The sequence below is a fragment of the Canis aureus genome, chromosome 12 (assembly GCF_053574225.1).
Source record: "Canis aureus isolate CA01 chromosome 12, VMU_Caureus_v.1.0, whole genome shotgun sequence".
NCBI classification, from domain to species: Eukaryota; Metazoa; Chordata; class Mammalia; order Carnivora; family Canidae; genus Canis; species Canis aureus.
The window spans coordinates 39,648,592-39,665,724 of NC_135622.1; the positions used below are offsets into that span (position 1 = coordinate 39,648,592).

The 17,133-nt window shown below is 34.1% G+C and overlaps 1 protein-coding gene across 1 annotated transcript in view; it reads left to right on the forward strand.

The window, feature by feature from the left end:
• MEMO1 (mediator of cell motility 1) overlaps positions 1-17,133 on the forward strand; it is a 121,504-nt gene that overhangs the window by 71,564 nt on the left and 32,807 nt on the right. The window contains exons 4-6 of the mRNA XM_077843685.1: positions 4,682-4,750; positions 10,752-10,864; positions 12,756-12,867. Coding sequence (XP_077699811.1) covers positions 4,682-4,750; positions 10,752-10,864; positions 12,756-12,867 — 294 coding nt within the window. The remainder of the gene's footprint in view (positions 1-4,681; positions 4,751-10,751; positions 10,865-12,755; positions 12,868-17,133) is intronic.

Here is a 17,133-nt window from a genome sequence, read left to right on the forward strand (position 1 = left end):
TTTACATTCCCACAAGCATAGCTTGAGTTTCAGTTCTATGTCCTTAACATACTTGGTATGGTCACTCTTTTTAATTTTAGCTATTCTACTGGATGTTTAGTGGTAGTTTTTTGTAGTTTTAATTTGCCTTTCCCAAGTGACTAAACTATATTGAGCATTCTTTTATGTGCTTATTTGCCATCCTAGTATATTCTGTGTTGAAGTATTTATTAATATCTTTCCCTATTTAAAAAAATTGTGGTAAAATATATATAACAAAACTTAACATCTTAAGTACTTTTACTTTTTTTTAAAGATTTATTTATTTATTTATTTTTGAGGAAGCATGTGCATGATTGCACAGAAGTGGGGTGAGGGGCAGTAGGAGAGACACAGAGAGAATCCTCAAACAGACTTGCCACTGAGTGCAGAACCTGACTTGGGGCTCAATCCCAGGACCCTGAGATCATTACCTGAGGTGAAATCAAGAGTTGGATGCTCAACTGACTGAGCCACCCAGGTGCCCCCCATCTTATACCTTAGTAGCATTAAGCACATTCATGTTATTTTGCAGCCAATCTTCAGAACTCTTTGTCTTGCAAAATGGTTACCTATTTTATTTACTTATTTTTTATTTATTTATTTTTTACTTGTTTTTTTTTTTTTTTAATTTTTACTTATTTATGATAGTCACACACAGAGAGAGAGGCAGAGACACAGGCAGAGGGAGAACCAGGCTCCATGCACCGGGAGCCCGACGTGGGATTTGATCCCGGGTCTCCAGGATCGCGCCGTGGGCCAAAGGCAGGCACCAAACCGCTGCGCCACCCAGGGATCCCTGGTTACCTATTTTAAATATTGGGTGTGTTTTGAAATTTTTTTTACATATTCAGATATAAACTTATATCAGGTGTATGCTTTATGAGTATTTTCTCCCAGTCTGTGTTTTGTCTTTTCAGTTTACTGTGCATCCTGAAATCAGTTATGGCAAGAATGAATTACTCCACATTAATTAGCAAATTTCTATAATCAGGGCTTGATTTACGTTTGTTGATTGTCTATACTTAAGAAATGGGGGAAAATGTTAATAATGCAGATTAAACTTAAAGATTATGTTGTGTCTAGTGGATCCCTGGGTGGCTCAGCAGTTTAGCACCTGCCTTCCGCCCAGGGCGTAATCCTACGGTCCCTGGATCGAGTCCCGCGTCAGGCTCCCTGCATGGAGCCTGCTTTCTCCCTCTGCCTGTGTCTCTGCCTCTCTGTGTCTCATGAATAAATAAATAAAATCTTAAAAAAAAAAAAGATTATGTTGTGTCTGTAGCCTTATACTTTATAAAAAAGTGTAAGAAAGTATGAAAGGAAATATTTCTTATAATATTTCAAACTTAGCTAATCAGTAGAGAACTCACACAGGTCAGACATGTGTCTTCATTGTTCTACCCTTGTCAGTTGCAACCATTACTTGGCTATGGATATAAGAATTCAGCAAAAAATCAGTGAAAGCATTCTGTAGCAATCAATTGACTATGTGGAATTTTCAATAAAGAGAATTATGTATTTTTCATTATTTGTAAATTATATGATACCTATTTTTTTTTTCTTTTAAGATTTTATTTATTTATTCATGAGAGACACAGAGAGAGGCAGACACAGGCAGAGGGAGAAGCAGGGTCTCTGCAATGAGCCTGATGTGGGACTTGATCCTGCAACCCAGGATCATGCCAAAAGGCAAAGGCAGACACCCAGCTGCTGAGCCACCCAGGCGTATCTTTTTCTCTCAGTAAAGTTTATAATAAGTTTATGTACACATGTGTGTGTGTGTGTGTGTGTGTATATATATATATATATATATATATTTTTTTTTTTTTTTTGCAGAGACAGTTGTTAAATATTTACCGGCATATCACTGTCCGCACACTAATAAATAAGCACCAGAGAAATGTGTCTAAACTCATGTAACTTGAATGAGTCAAGAAAGAAAAATGAGGTCAGGAAACAAAAGTCAGTCCATAAGTGATAAGAGAACCAAATCTAATTCTGAAACCAAAAGATGAAAGGGAAGAGTAATAGGGAGAGAAAATGAAAGGCACAATACTCAGAAGGTCACATCAATTCTCTTATTACTAAAGACACAGAAGAAGTGAGTTATTTTCTTCTAGGAATTTTATGGTTTTAGGTCTCACAGTTACGTCTTCAATCCATTTGGAAAATTCCAAATTTTTGTATGTGGTGTAAGAAAGTGGTCCAGTTTCATTCTTCTTCATATATCTGTCCAGTTTCCCCAGTACCATTTGTTGAAGAGACTGTCTCTTCCCTGTTGTAAATCCTTGCCTCCTTTGTCATAGATTAATTGACCATATAGGTGTGGGTTTATTTCTAGGCCCTCTATTCTATTCCATTGATCTGTTTTGTGCCAATACCATACTGTTTTAATTACTACAACTTTGTGGTATGTCTTGAAATCTGGGATTGTAATACCTTCAACTTTGCTCCTCTTTCTCAAGATTGCTTTGGCTCTTTGGGGCCTTTTGTGGTTCCATACACATTTTAGTATTATTTGTTCTAGCTCTATGGAGAATACCATTGGTATTTTGATAGAGATTGCTTCAGCTGTAGAAACATTTTTCATTTTTCTAGTTATGTCTTTAGGGAAGGGAAATAAAAGCAAAAATTAACTATTGGGACTACACCAAAATAAAAAGCTTTTGTACAGCAAAGAAACCATCAAAAAAACAAAGTCATCTGATAAATGAGAGAAGATATTTGCAAATGATATATCTGATAAGAAGCTAATATCCAAAATATATAAAGAAGCTCTAGGGGCGGCTCAGCAGTTCAGTGCCACCCTCAGCCCAGGGCACGATCCTGGAGACCCGAGATCGAGTCCCACGTTGGGCTGCCTTCATGGGGCCTGCTTCTGCCTCTGCCTGTGTGTCTACCTCTGTCTCTCTCATGAATCAATAAATAAAAAAATAAAAAAAAAAAGCTGTATATCTCAGTACCAAAGAAACAATCTTTTTTTTTTTTTTTTTCCCAAAGAAACAATCTGATAAAAATGGGCAGAGGACCTGAGTAGACATTTTTCCAAAGAAGACATAAAGATGACCATTAGACACGTTGGAGAGATGCTTAACATCACTAATCAGGAGAATGCAAATCAAAACTACATTGAGAAATCACCTTACAGCTGTTAGGAATGGCTAGATTCAAAAAGCCAAGAAATAGCAAGTGTTGGTGAGATGTGGAGAAAAAGGAACCCTCTTGCATTGTTGATGGGAATGCAAATTGGTGCAGCCACTGTGGAATACAGTATGGAGGTTCCTCAAAAAATTAAAAGTAGAATTGCTACATGATCCAGTAATTCCACTACTTGGTATTTATCAAAGAAAACAAAAACACTAATTTGAAAAGATAAATGCTCCCCTTTGTTTATCGCAACATTATTCACAATAGCCAAGGTATGGAAGCAACCCAGTGTTCATCAAAAAATGAATGGAGGGCAGCCTGGGTGGCTCAGCGGTTTAGCGCCGCCTTCAGCCCAGGTCCTGATCCTGGAGACCCGGGATCGAGTTCCACATCAGGCTCCCTGCATGGAGCCTGCTTCTCCCTCTGCCTGTGTCTCTGCTTCTCTCTCTCTCTGTGTCTCTCATGAATAAATAAATAAAATCTTAAAAAAAAGATGAATTGATAAAGAAGATGTCACACACACACACGCACACACGCACGCATGCATGCACGCATACACAATGGAATATTAGTCATAAAAAGGAGACCTTGGGCAGCCCCGGTGGTTTAGCGCCGCCTTCAGCCCGGGGTGTGATCCTGGAGACCCAGGATTGAGTCTCACGTCATGGAGACTGCTTCTCCCTCTGCCTGTGTCTCTGCCTCTCTCTCACTCTGTGTCTGTCATGAATAAATAAATAAAATCTTAAAATAAAATTTAAAAAAAAGGAGACCTTGCCATTTGTGACACATGAATGGACTTACAGGGTATAAGTGCTAAGTGAAATAAGTCAGACAATGATAAATAAAATATGTTACTTATGTAAGATGTAAAACACAAAATAAACAAAGAATAAAAGAGATTAAAAAAACAGGCTATTAAATAGAACAAACCTAGTGGTTGCCAGAGAGAAAAGGTCAGTGGGATGATGGATGAAATAGATAAAAGAGATTAAGAGTATACTTCTTGATGAGCACAGAGAAATGTGTAGAATCTTGAATCATATATTGTATACCTGAAACTGATATAACACTGTATGTTTTAAAAAGTCTAAAAAATAAGAAGTTAGAAAAATAAGGTGAGTTGTTACTGTAGGATATTTGTTTTGGTCTGATTTGACTTGATCTTGGTCTTATTGTTATGTAATAGTCTGCTAATAACATTGAAGAAGAATGTTAAAAACTCATATTTATTAGTATTCATTAGCAACTTCAAGTAAGCCTTGGCTATCTCAATTTAATTGTTCTCAAGACCAAAAAAATTATAAAATACTTTTTAAAATTAAAAATTGGAACATAGAACAATTATGTGTTCTCTATTGTCTGCTAAAGTTTACATCATTAGCTACATTGCTTTTTTTAATCTATATACTCAATTCTGTGATGTTTACCATAGTTATATTTCTTTCAAAAGGTTTTTTTTGAGAATATCTTAATTTTGAATCTGATAATTAAATTTTAAAAATATTTTGTTTTGTAGCCATGCAGGATATACATACTGTGGGTCTTGTGCTGCTCATGCCTATAAACAAGTGGATCCATCTATTACGTAAGTAATACACAGTTTTGTTTAAGTGGGAGAAGGTTGGGAATCATAACCACTTTGTCACAGAAGTAACTTGATTTTGCATGCTTATTGTTATATACTTGATTTCATTAAGAATTTGACTATTTATTATACCTTATATAGGTTATGAAAAGTTTTCATACTGTTTTTCATTGAACATTTGGTTTTTACATTTAGGTTTTTTTTGTTGTTGTTGGTAGAATGCTTAGTTCTGGAAATGTTAGGGTTAAATGTTTTGTTTAAATTTCTCTTTGAAACCAGATGAGCATCTTTAAGAATGCAAAGTGCCTTGTTCTATCCTAGTCATTTTGTGATTTAAAATTCTTTATTGTACTTGTTAAGTTGTGGTTAATGAAAGAAAATAATTTCTCATTGACAAGATGAGGTAGCTGAGTTATTTTAGAATCTGACAGTGAATTTAATATGGTGTTTGAAGTATGTTAGCTCTTAATAATTCAGTGAGATCTCTGAAATTAGCTTTAAGATTTTTATCTGGCAGATTGAGACTTAAGTAATATACTGCTCTCTAAAATAAGAAATTTATGAACTTTTAAAAGCTTTAACTAGAAATAGCCATCCCCATTACTTAATTTGCTGACCAGCATTTTATTGAAATAGTTAATTCACAAATGTGAACAGGTATTAAGCTCCAGTCTGTATGCCAGTTATACATATACTATATAAGTAGGTAAAATCAATCATCTTAATTCTGTCAAATATTGATTGTTAGGTTAGACTTGTGCTAGTAGAGGTAAAGCATAATAATTCAAAATAAGTAACTCACAGCAGCCCTGAGTTTAAAAAGAAAGTCTCACCCCACTGCCTAATCCTTTACCTTTGAGCAAATTGTTCAGATTTTTAAAACAAAAGAACTGTTCTTTTTTATATTTATGTAGTGTGCTCTGCACATTGTATCATGCCTTTGCTGGAAATTATTTTAGTAAGTTTTTAATGATAAAAAATTGATAATGTTGCCAAATTGATGAGGTTTTAGTTAGCCCTGCCTCATTTATGGTGTTTTGAGGAGTGTCTTCATCAAGTACTTCTTGATACATTTTTAATATATGATTTCAGCTAATTTATTTCATGAGTAAGAACAAAAATAAATGAATTGGAAAGATTTTCAAATGTTTCCTTCATTTGGGCCTATAATAAAGGTTAGTTAATATGACAACCTTTTTCAAACCTTTTCTATTTGAGGATATTATTTGCTAGAAGGATACTCCTGAATTAAATTTAGCTTAGCAACATTAGAGAGATGAGAACCTATGTTGGTAGATGCAGAAAGGATGTATTAAATAAGTTGATAAAAAAGGATGTATTAAATAAGTTGATAATGGAAGGAAAAGAGAAAAGGGAAGAGAGCTAAGGACTAAGATGATAATAAAAGAGGTGAGTAAAAAGAGAGGCAAATGATGCATGAAGATGTTATCAGCTTATTTTTGTAATTAATATATAATAATTGAATTTTGAATAAATAAATCTGAAGATCCAAGCATTAAAAATAATTGACAGTCATTGCTATATTCTCTTGAAAGTAGCTTTCCTTGAGCTTGGCAGTGTTTCAGAGTCCTTTGAGAAAATAGAGAAAGAACATTTTTCTGGGAACTATGAGAAGTACAAAGAAAAAAATAACAGTCCAGGAGAGAAGTTTAAATTCTCTGCCACTAGATCCATTCTTACCTTCCACACTAATCCATTCCCTACATGTCAACTAGGATCATCTTTTTGTGCTGTCTTACTTTGAATGGATCTTTTACCTTTGCATCATTTTGTAATATCTTGCATGGAACATTTAGGTGATATTTGTTAACTGAATTATGCAGATCTTTTGAATGTTGACATTTCATCATACAGTGCCAAAAAGCCACATTTGTTAATATCACCACAAATTTCATCAGAAATATCTTTAATTATTGGGAAGCTGCCCATCTCACAGTGATAGAAGTTTTGCAAAAATCTAATTTTCACTTAAAAGCTTCAATTATATCTTGGGCAATGTTTTCTTTGAAGTGGCAGGCCTATTTTGTTCATTTTCTAGAAAATTTCTGCCAAATACCTAAATTGGAGTAACTGCAATTTGTCTACAGTCATTTTTTGAAGTAAAAATTGTGTCCCATGAAAAAAAAGCCCAGTTTAATCACATTTACAATCACACAAATGTTTTCCCTGAGATATAATTCTGTAGATAGCAAAAGTGCTTTATATATTTATCACCACAAAATTAATACATTTTGTCATACAGAATATTTTTAAAAAACTGTACTCAGAGTTCAAGATTTAATGATATTAAGTGAAACTGGCCTTAAAAAAAAAAAAAAAAAACCCTTGGTGTGGGTGAAGGTAAAGAATACATGACTACCAGTACCTTTGCTTCTATCAATCTATTGATTAATCTGTGGATCATAGTTCTATTGTGCTAGTGATTTACCAGCCTCATTTTTTCCCTCTAAGTACAAATGTCAACCCAGTGGAAAAGGCAAATAAATTCCTCATTAGTATGAAAATAGTTTTGATTTTGTACACTTCTTGAGAGGTTCTTTGGAAGGTACAGTTCACAATTTGAGAAGTACTATGATAAAGGGTGATTGGATTTAGATTATGGCTGTTGGGGAAGGCATTTCTGAGGAAATCATTTTTAAGCCAAGCAAATGGAACAATAGCACCTGTGAAGGCTTTGAAATAGGCAGAGCTGTGTTCCAGTCATCAAGGAACTGCAAGACCAGTATATAAACTATTGTGACCAAGGGGTGGAGGTGGGGAAAGTAATCAAGAGGGGGCCGTGCATTTGAGACTTTAGAACCCATTTTATCCTCTGATTAAGACTTTTTAAGCAGGAGAATGATGGAATCTAATTTATGTTTTAAAAGGAATACCTTGGTTGTTTAAGGAATTTAGAAAATGGTATATTTAAGTAAGTTCTTTCCTGTATTTATTGTTGCAAAATCTTTTTCTGTTACTAAAACTTTAATTGAAAACCTGGAACTCAAGATATATAGTAACCTGAAAGAGCCAAAGAATCTTCTTTGGAGCCACATGATGTTTAATTCTTCAGTTAAAATATTCCTGTGTGCCAGGAAACATCTTTAAAAATTACTTGTATTCCATTATTTAGAATTAGTAGTTGAATATTTATGAGGGCAGATATGCAGGTAACTTTATTTATTGGATGCACAGACTATACTTCTTGTAGTAAGTAACTCCACAAATGTGAATTCTCTGGAGGTATTACACATAAACTACATTTATTTCTAAAAGAATACCTCTTGACTTTTTCTTGATTTATCATACTAAGGGTTGGTCTTTTTTTTTTTTTTTTTTAACATGTGTGACAATAGTAATGATAGGCTAATATTTGTAAGTTATTTATTTAAAGGCAAAGCACTTTGCAATTAAATTGGAAAGAAAGTGGCATTGCTTCCAATGCCCATATTACTTATTTTTCTTCAAAATATTCCTGAGGTCTTGGCGTTTATGGATCTAGCAATTTAGCCCCCGTCCACCAAAGAAAAGAGCGAGCATTATTTTTTATTTACATTATTTTTTTTTGTTAGCACACAGCTAACAAAGAGACTCATTTTGAGATTACTACTACTATGCACTTTTTTTTCCCTCCTTTTCAATGATGTCTAGCTTATTTTTGGTTTATTTTTGGGTTCGTCACTTGTAAGGATTCATATTGATGTGAACTAAACCTCCTTTTCCCTGTGTTGCGTATGAGTGAGTTTCTGTCAGATTGGAAAGAATCTGTTGAGTATACAATTGGCTAATTCAAATGTGTGGGGCTCTTTTCTCCACCAGTCTTATCTTTTCATCCAGATTGGGTCTCGCAAAAAGGCTGACAAGGTAAATAGGTATTAGAGGGGACAATTAGGTTTTCCAAACTGACCTTCGGTGTTTATTTCTGGAGTAGTGCTCATATTTTGGTCACTATTACAACCTGTTACACTTACCTAGAAATATGTCTGTGCCTTGGGTTTAAATCAATATTTTAAGTCATTTCATGTTTTAATTATATATGCTGGATTTCCTAGGAGTGTTTATTTTAAATATTCTATTCCTCTGCCTTGTCATAGAAATACATTCATCAATAATAAAAGTGCTGCCTTTTTCATACTTGATTCTTGGTTCATGTAATACCTGTCCTTAGGCAAGTCACCTGAACACTCAGAGTTACCATTGTCTATATGCTACATTAGACTTTAATTTAGAAAATTGTGATTATGTTTATGGACTGTTGAGAGAGCATAGTGGTATCTTTTTTGTTCATTCAGGAATCTAAATTTGATTTGATCGTTTTTGTTTTGGAAATGGCTGTTGGCTTGCTCATAGAGGTGATGATAGGAAGTGAATATTGGCAGTGGAGGAAAGGAAGAGAAGAGATTATGTTTTTGACTAGAAATGGCCTGTGGATGAAGTCTTATGTTTTTGCTATCTGTGACATCCTGAGGAAGTTTTGGGACTCTAAACTGAGAATCTCTGTTTTCCTTATCCATATCTTCCTTACCATCCCCTCCCCCCACCACAGCAAGTGACATATAGCAGACAATAGGTTAATTTTCTTAGCTGTCATTGAATTTTATGAAAATAAATATATTGCCTAAGCACATTCCTTCACTTGCAAGTTTTTGATATGAAAGAACTAGCTAATATCTCAGTCTTTGTCCATTAACTGAGCAGTGAGTAGTAATTAATTTTTTCTAGATACATAGCTTATCATCTATCCCCTTCTTTCTCATAGTTTTGGTTTTTCAAGTCTGTAAGTTTGTGTGTGTGTGGTGGGGGAAGAATCTGGGAGAACAGAGAAAATGGATGGTTTTGGAATTTAGATTGTGAGGATGTTTGTGATAAAATGAGGGGAAGTTAATTTTACTCTTGATGTCAAGATAAAAGGATTGTAAAGAATTAAGCTATGGTTTAGCCCAGTTCTTTTCTTTAGCTACAGTGCAAATAACACATAATCAAGTTTCTTTGTTTTTGGGAATGGCTTCTATCTACTTGAATGGAAACAGAGAAAGCTTATTATACAGAATTTTTCTCAACAATTTTTCCTTTTTTCTCTGCTATGGTAGAAATGTGGAAATAGCTTTATCAGAATGGTTCTTTGTAATGATATTTTGTATGGAGTTTTAGAAATTATACTATCATGTGTTTTTATTAAAGTCATGGTAGATCTTAGGAGGCAAATTTAGGACATGTTTAGAATTTGGAGATTTTATTTAATAGATGAAATGTTTAAATTCAATGAATATAGCTATTGAAAAACCTTCTGTATCGTAGGCATTGTGAATGCTGAGATGATTTTAAGCATAGCAATTGATTTACTGTAGATCAATAAATCAGTAACTAGAACACCCAAGTGTTAAAAATGTTTTGTTGTTGAAAATGGTTCTTTTAAAGGCCTTCCAACAAAAAATATAGTTACAAAGTTGAAATTAATTAAGCAAATCATTAGTGGGTATATTAGTTTGCTGGTGGTACTGTATAAAATACCACAAAGTAGGTGACTGAAAGCAGAAATTTATTTTCTCTCAGTCCGGAGGCTGGAAGTCCAAGATGAGGGTGCTGATAGGGTGGGTTTCTCCTGAAGCCTCTCTTCTTGGTTTGCAGATGGCTGTCTTCTTGATGCCTCTTTACATGGTCTCCTTTCTGTGCATATGTGCCCCTGGAATCTCTTCCTTTTCTTATAAGGACACCAGTCATTGGATTAAGGCCTTATCTGAATAGCCTCATTTTAACATAATGATATGCTTTAATATCTTATCTCCTAATATGGTTACACTCTGAGGTACTAGGGTGGAACTTCAACATAAACTTTAGGGGTACATAATTTAGCTCATAATAGTAGATAATGAAATGAAATCAGTCAAGATAGAAAATGGTGCCACATATGATTTTTAAAAATTACTCATTTTTTCCCTTTTATTTAATAAGGTTTGTATAGAATTGCAATTGTTCTGTGCTTTTGTTGTATATCTCCTAGCCGGAGAATTTTCATCCTTGGGCCTTCTCATCATGTGCCCCTCTCTCGATGTGCACTTTCCAGTGTGGATATATATAGGACACCTCTGTATGACCTTCGTATTGACCAAAAGAGTAAGTATATAGAAATCTTACAGCTTTTTAACAGCTAAAAGTTTTTTAAAAATAATAATAATAAATTAATTTTAAAAATTAAAAATATGAATATTATAAATTAAATCTAGTTTTAAAGAATAAATTGATTTTAACTTATCTGCAAAAAGCAAAAGCAAAGAAAGATGATCTTCTATATGCATAAAAGACAACTAGAGTTTTTTTGCCAGCTGCAAAAATCTGTCAGGTCAACTAGTCTCCAACTGTTTATGATTATATGTGTATTCAGGGAAGTGCCTTGTACTCACTGTATCATGAGACAAGAAATTAGTACCCACAACAACTTGAAGAAAGATTCTGAGCATGTTAGTCTGCTTCTGTATATATCCCTTTCCTTGTAAATAGGCCATCATTCTCAAATGAGTTTTGTGGGGGTGAAAAAGTGAAACTCTGAAACAAAAGTGTTACATAAGTCTTAAGTGTATTTTATTTTTAAAACATGTCTGTATTTTGATAGATGTTTTTCCATAGGATTCTAGAAATCAGATCTTTTTTAGTTGTGTCTCATTTTATACATTGAATGTGTAAATTAAAACCTTTTGACTTCATAATAATATTTTTGGAGGAGTGGGAGCATAATGTTAAAAATCTAGAACAGTACAGAGAATAGCATAACAAATATTCTTTTACTTACCGTACACAATTGACTCAGAATTTTCCTTTTATCTAAATTCAGTTTATTTTCCCAGAAACCATTTTCATGATCTTGCTGTGTATTCCTCCAGTTCATCACATTATATTTTAAATATATTGGGTGCTTATTGTTTCAAGAAATCTTGGAACAAATTCTTCTGAAGAATGAGAGAAGCCATTTGCAAAACAGACAATCACCTCTTTTTCCTTATTTTTTAGGCCTAATTTTTCATAATTGGGGGTTTCAGTTATCCCTGAGTATTAGTAATTTGTTGTTAGAATAATTTTTACTAATGAAGCTGGAGTAGAACTAGCCTTATTACTCCTTGTGATGCTTTTAGGGGACATACCTTATTTTTTAAAATTTTGTTGGGGCATTCAGAAAATTTTGGTTTTAGGTAGCCTCCTGATGAAGGAATGAATGATTTTAATCAGGTATAATTTTGCAGAAAAGCCATGCCATCATTTGTTTCTTTCTTTGATATTGGTAAAACCCATTTAAGTATATAGTTATAAAAATGTTGGTTCTCTTCTCTGATAAAAAAAATTCTTATATCACTTTTTTTAGCATGTTAAATTTCATCTTTTTCTCATTATATAATATCCATTTTTAAGTATGATTAATTAGAAGGGTCTGAATGACTATGTCATTTTAAGATTATTTATGGCGTAGTACTATGTGAATTTATGTTCTTGTCCCAGAAGCTGAATTTTTAATTTTGAGGAAAATAGCATCCTTACAGGAATTTTCTGCTCTTGGTATGGTAGGCATTTGATGTGGGAATTTTATTATAAAACAAAACACAACTTAAAAACTATATTATTAACCTCACGAGTATGTAGACCAGTGGCTTTGCCATATTTTACTAGGAATTCTAATCAACTGTATTCTTGTTGGCATGTGCTGATTAAAGTCCAGGAAGAGCTTAGACCCAGAGGTGATTTTAGATGTAATGAAAAGAACTGATGAAAATTTTGAATTATTACTTTTATTTAACTGTGTGACATATGAAAATGCCGTAGTTATCACATGTATTATTGCTTTGTTTGGTATGTAAAAAGCTAGTTTTATCTTTTTTAAAGTTAAAAATGAAGGAAAATGTTATGTGGTACTTCTGTTTCTTGCCAAAACATGTAGTTTTTTGTTACTGAGTGGAGTCTCACAGAATAAGGATATACATTAATATATTTGTTTTACTATATTTTGAAATCTCTTTAGTTTACGGAGAACTATGGAAGACAGGAATGTTTGAACGCATGTCTCTGCAGACAGATGAAGATGAACACAGTATTGAAATGCATTTGCCTTATACAGCTAAAGCCATGGAAAGGTATATTGATTAATATAAGACATCCCAGAGAAATCGTAAATATTAATTTCTTTGGAGTTATTTTCACTGGGTAAAATTATCATTAGGATAAGGAGATTTTAAAGAAAATTTGTTATTTGACTGGTGCCTGGCTGGCTTAATTGGTAGAACCTATGACTCTTGATCTCAGAATTGTGAGTTTGAGCCCCACATTGGGTGTAGAGATTACTTAAAAATAAAATCTTAAAGTTTGTTATTTGAAATGATATAAAAATTTGAAATTGGATATTTCTAATGTGGTTTGAAGTTAGTTTTAAGTAGTTTGTCTGTAACGGCTGAACACATGAATTGACACGGTTGTTTTATTAGGTGATAATATTTTAAAAACCTTTGTGTTTGTGTGTGTGTGTGTTTGAATTAATCATTAAACATTTATCTCAGAATAACAAATTCTTTTATGCTATAAGTAAGTAATCATAAAACTTTAGATTTGGAAGTAACATTGGAGGTCATTTATTTCAGCCTTATGCAAAGTACATAAATATCTTTTATGATACGCTTGACAGATTATTATCTGGTGCCTGCTAACGGTCTTCCAGTGGTAGGATGCCCACGAGACTAAGTAGGATGACAGGGACAATATTTATTTTATTCTTCACTTGTATCCCTGTGCCTAGCAGAATGCCCATTACATAGAAGTCATTAGTTTATTTTGTAAAATGAAAGAATTTTTAAAAGAGCTTTCTTCTTTTAGGGCAGTATTTCAAATTAGAAGGTCTTCCTTTTGGAGGTCCCATTTGTCTGATTTTTTTTCAACCATTTCCTTTATATGGACTTAATATTCCTTATATAGTTTGACTTGTCCTAAATATGGTGAGATTATTCCTTCCCTGGGTCTTGTCACTATATTCCCTTAGTAAAATGCATTGTATATTATATAGGCTTATATTTTACATAATAAAATATATATTATATTTTTAAAAAATATAAAATATTTTATATAAAATCTATCTTATAATATAAACCTATATTATATATATATAAAGTTAAATGTGTTAATGAAGTCCAAGACCACATGAACATTTTTCATGTTTATATGGCTTACCTGCTATTGGCTAATACACTTGTGGCCAGCTACAGCCCAAGGCTTTTTCATACATTGGATCATTTTTTTTCTTGTACTTTTGTGGTTTCTTTTTAACTCTTGATTACTACTGTGTAATTTTTTCTGGTTGGTTTTAGTCTATTATGGCAGTCTTTTAGGATCATTTCTATTCCTAATTCCGTTATCAGTTACTTAACTTATTTCAGTCTTATGTTATCCACATCTATTCATGATGATAACTATGATGAATTGTGTAAACCTAAAGGAAGTCCCCCCCCCCAAAAAAAAATCATTGTAACATTAAATTATAAGCAGTATAGTTTTAGGTTAAATGTGTTTTACCACATTCTAATCTTTCAGAAATTTTTAAACCAATGTATGCTGTTTATTTTCTGGAATGCTAGTATAATCAGAACAGTACATTCTTCAATTACATAGGCTAAAAGAAAACTTTTGTTTTCCTAAAATGTTTGCATATTTTGTCATGAGAAAATATATTTTAGACATAGTGAATCTCAGTATAGTAGAACTAATACATTAGAAGCCAATAGTATCCTTAAGGCAGTTTTAACAAAATAATATTTTTGTTATTTCAAAAGTAAAACGTAATGTTGAAAATTTGGGAAAATAAAAACTAAAATCAACAAAAATTCCTGTTTATAATTCCCTCTCTATTAAATAGTGTTAAATAACCAATATTTAATATATCACTTCTCAAGAGACCTTCCCACTTACCCAAATTACATTTGCATCCCTAATACTGACTCTTAAAAAGTACCCAGTACTTTTCCTTTGTAGTCTTTGCTGCACTCATTACCTGTATTAGTTATCCATTACTGTGTAATAGATTGCTCCAAAAATTTTGGTTTGAAATCACAGCTATTATTGTATGAATTACTGCTCACTAATTTGCGTCAGGAGTTTGGGTAGGAGACACTTTGCTCTGGTCGTTGAGATGTTGACTAAGATAACTTTTAGTGGGGCTGGAGGATCCAAGGTGGCCTTGGTGCTGGCTTTTAGTTGAGACACCTCATTTGTTCTCTGGGTAGACTATTTGTTCATCAACCATGGCTTTTCTTTCTTCTGGCTTCTCTCTAGGAGGATAGACTGGATTGTTAAGGCCTAGCATCATTTTTACTACATTCTGTTTTTCAGAGCAGACCACAATGTTAGCCAATATTTAAGGGAAGGAGAAAGAGATCCATTCCTTGATGGGAGGAGTAGCATGTGTATATTCAAGAATAGGAGGAATTGTTGGTAGCCATCTTTGCAGATGGACTTTCACAGTTCTTCTAATGGACAATTCAGTGTGTCTCCAACATGCAGTACTCAGCCCTCCTAAAATGCCATGAAATCTCATTCAGTTAGGTCCTCAGATTCAAAATCCATTACCTTGTGGTCTTTATTAGGTTGAGATATGGATGAGTCTTTCTGGGTACAGCTTCTCTTGGTTTGGATACCTGTGAACTAAGAATAGAAGTTTTATCCCACCACTCACTCTGTATACAATTTTGAGACAGGAATTCTTAGTCACAATAGACATTCCTAGTGGAGAATGAAAGAATGGGAAGCATATAGCAGCCTTTGTCCAAAGCAGTTCTGAAATCTAATTAGGGAACAGAGAATGTTTTTTTTTTGTTTATTTGTTTTTGTTTTAAGATTGAATTTATTTATTCATGAGAGACACACATACACAGAGAGGCAGACACAGAGGCAGAGAGAGAAGCAGGCTCCCTGCGGAGGGAGCCTGATGTAGGACTCAATTCCGGGACCCCCGGATCACAACCTGAGCCAAAGGCAGATGCTCAACCACTGAGCCACCCAGGTGTTCCAAGAATGTTTTCCAATTAGGGCTTGGTTCTGACTTCTGGTAGTGGTTTCATAATTCTTCACTTTTCTCATCTCTTGGCTTGGTCCCTTGGGCTCTTGGCTCTACTTGCGGACTCATTTTTACTTCTCCATAAGAAGTGGGCCTTGTTTATACCTCAGTCTGCTTCATATATGTGACAGTTTGAAAACCTAAAGGCCTCTTCTCATTTGGAACAGCGTTTATTTTAATCCAAACTGATAGAACTCTATTAAACATTGTGGGATTTTTGTATATCAGATTATAAGTGCATTTCATTAGGCAAAAGTCACATCCACAGTTCTTTAAGTGATAGGACTCTCTCTACTTTGGATCCCAAGCTAGGATTTTGTAAGCTTCTTAGGAGCCCTTTTGCCTACCTAAGAGGGAATATAAGCCCACTTGCTTAAATCTTTCTGTGGTCTTTTTTTTAAAGATTTTTATTTATTTATTCATGAGAGACACCGCAAGAGAGAGAGGCAGAGACACAGGCCGAGGGAGAAGCTGGCTCCCTGCAAGGAGCCTGATGTGGGACTCAATCCTCCATCCCTGGATCACACCCTGGGCCAAGGCAGATGCTCAGCCGCTGAGCCACCCAGGTGTCCCTCTTTCTGTGGTCTTAATAAAGAATTGTACAGATGAATTTTTGATTTGATGATTGTGAGCTTATGATTTATGGGCAGTGCTCTGGATTTGATCTTTGTCTTCATATTGTTTCTTTGATAGTCTTTTGCTATCTGTAGAGGCTGGTGATGAAAAACAACTATTTTCCAACCAAACAACTCATGGTTAGAACTATTTCCTTTAAGTTTTACTTTTAATTCTTTAGCTCATGTTTTTCTTCTTTTACCTTCTCATACTTGGCTATAAAGAAACGAGTGACATTTTGAATATTTTGCCTGGGAATCTTCTTATTCTCCAGGTTCACTCGGTATATTTTTATTGTTCTAAATCATTATACTTCTGATAATTATGCTTAGCATAATTCTGCCAGTATATAATACGGGCCCCTCTTCTCCTGGCCTTGTATAGCAGTTTCCTTACTGCTCTAACAGTTCCCTGTCTTCTTCTTGCCCTTTCAGCTTCTGCTTGCCTCTGTATGCAAAGCCAATGGGTTAGGTTTCTGTTCCAGTAGTACCCTTTTCAAGCACCACTTTTTGTCTCACATACCTTCGTAGCCTAACAGATAATCTCAAAGTGCCTTTTTTTTTTTTTTTTTGGTTATAACTCTGTGAACTAGAAATTTGGTCATGGGCAGATGGTGACAACTTGTCTCTGTTTCATCTGCTGCCCATTGAAACAGGCTGACTTAGGCCAAAGGCTCTAGGGTACCCTC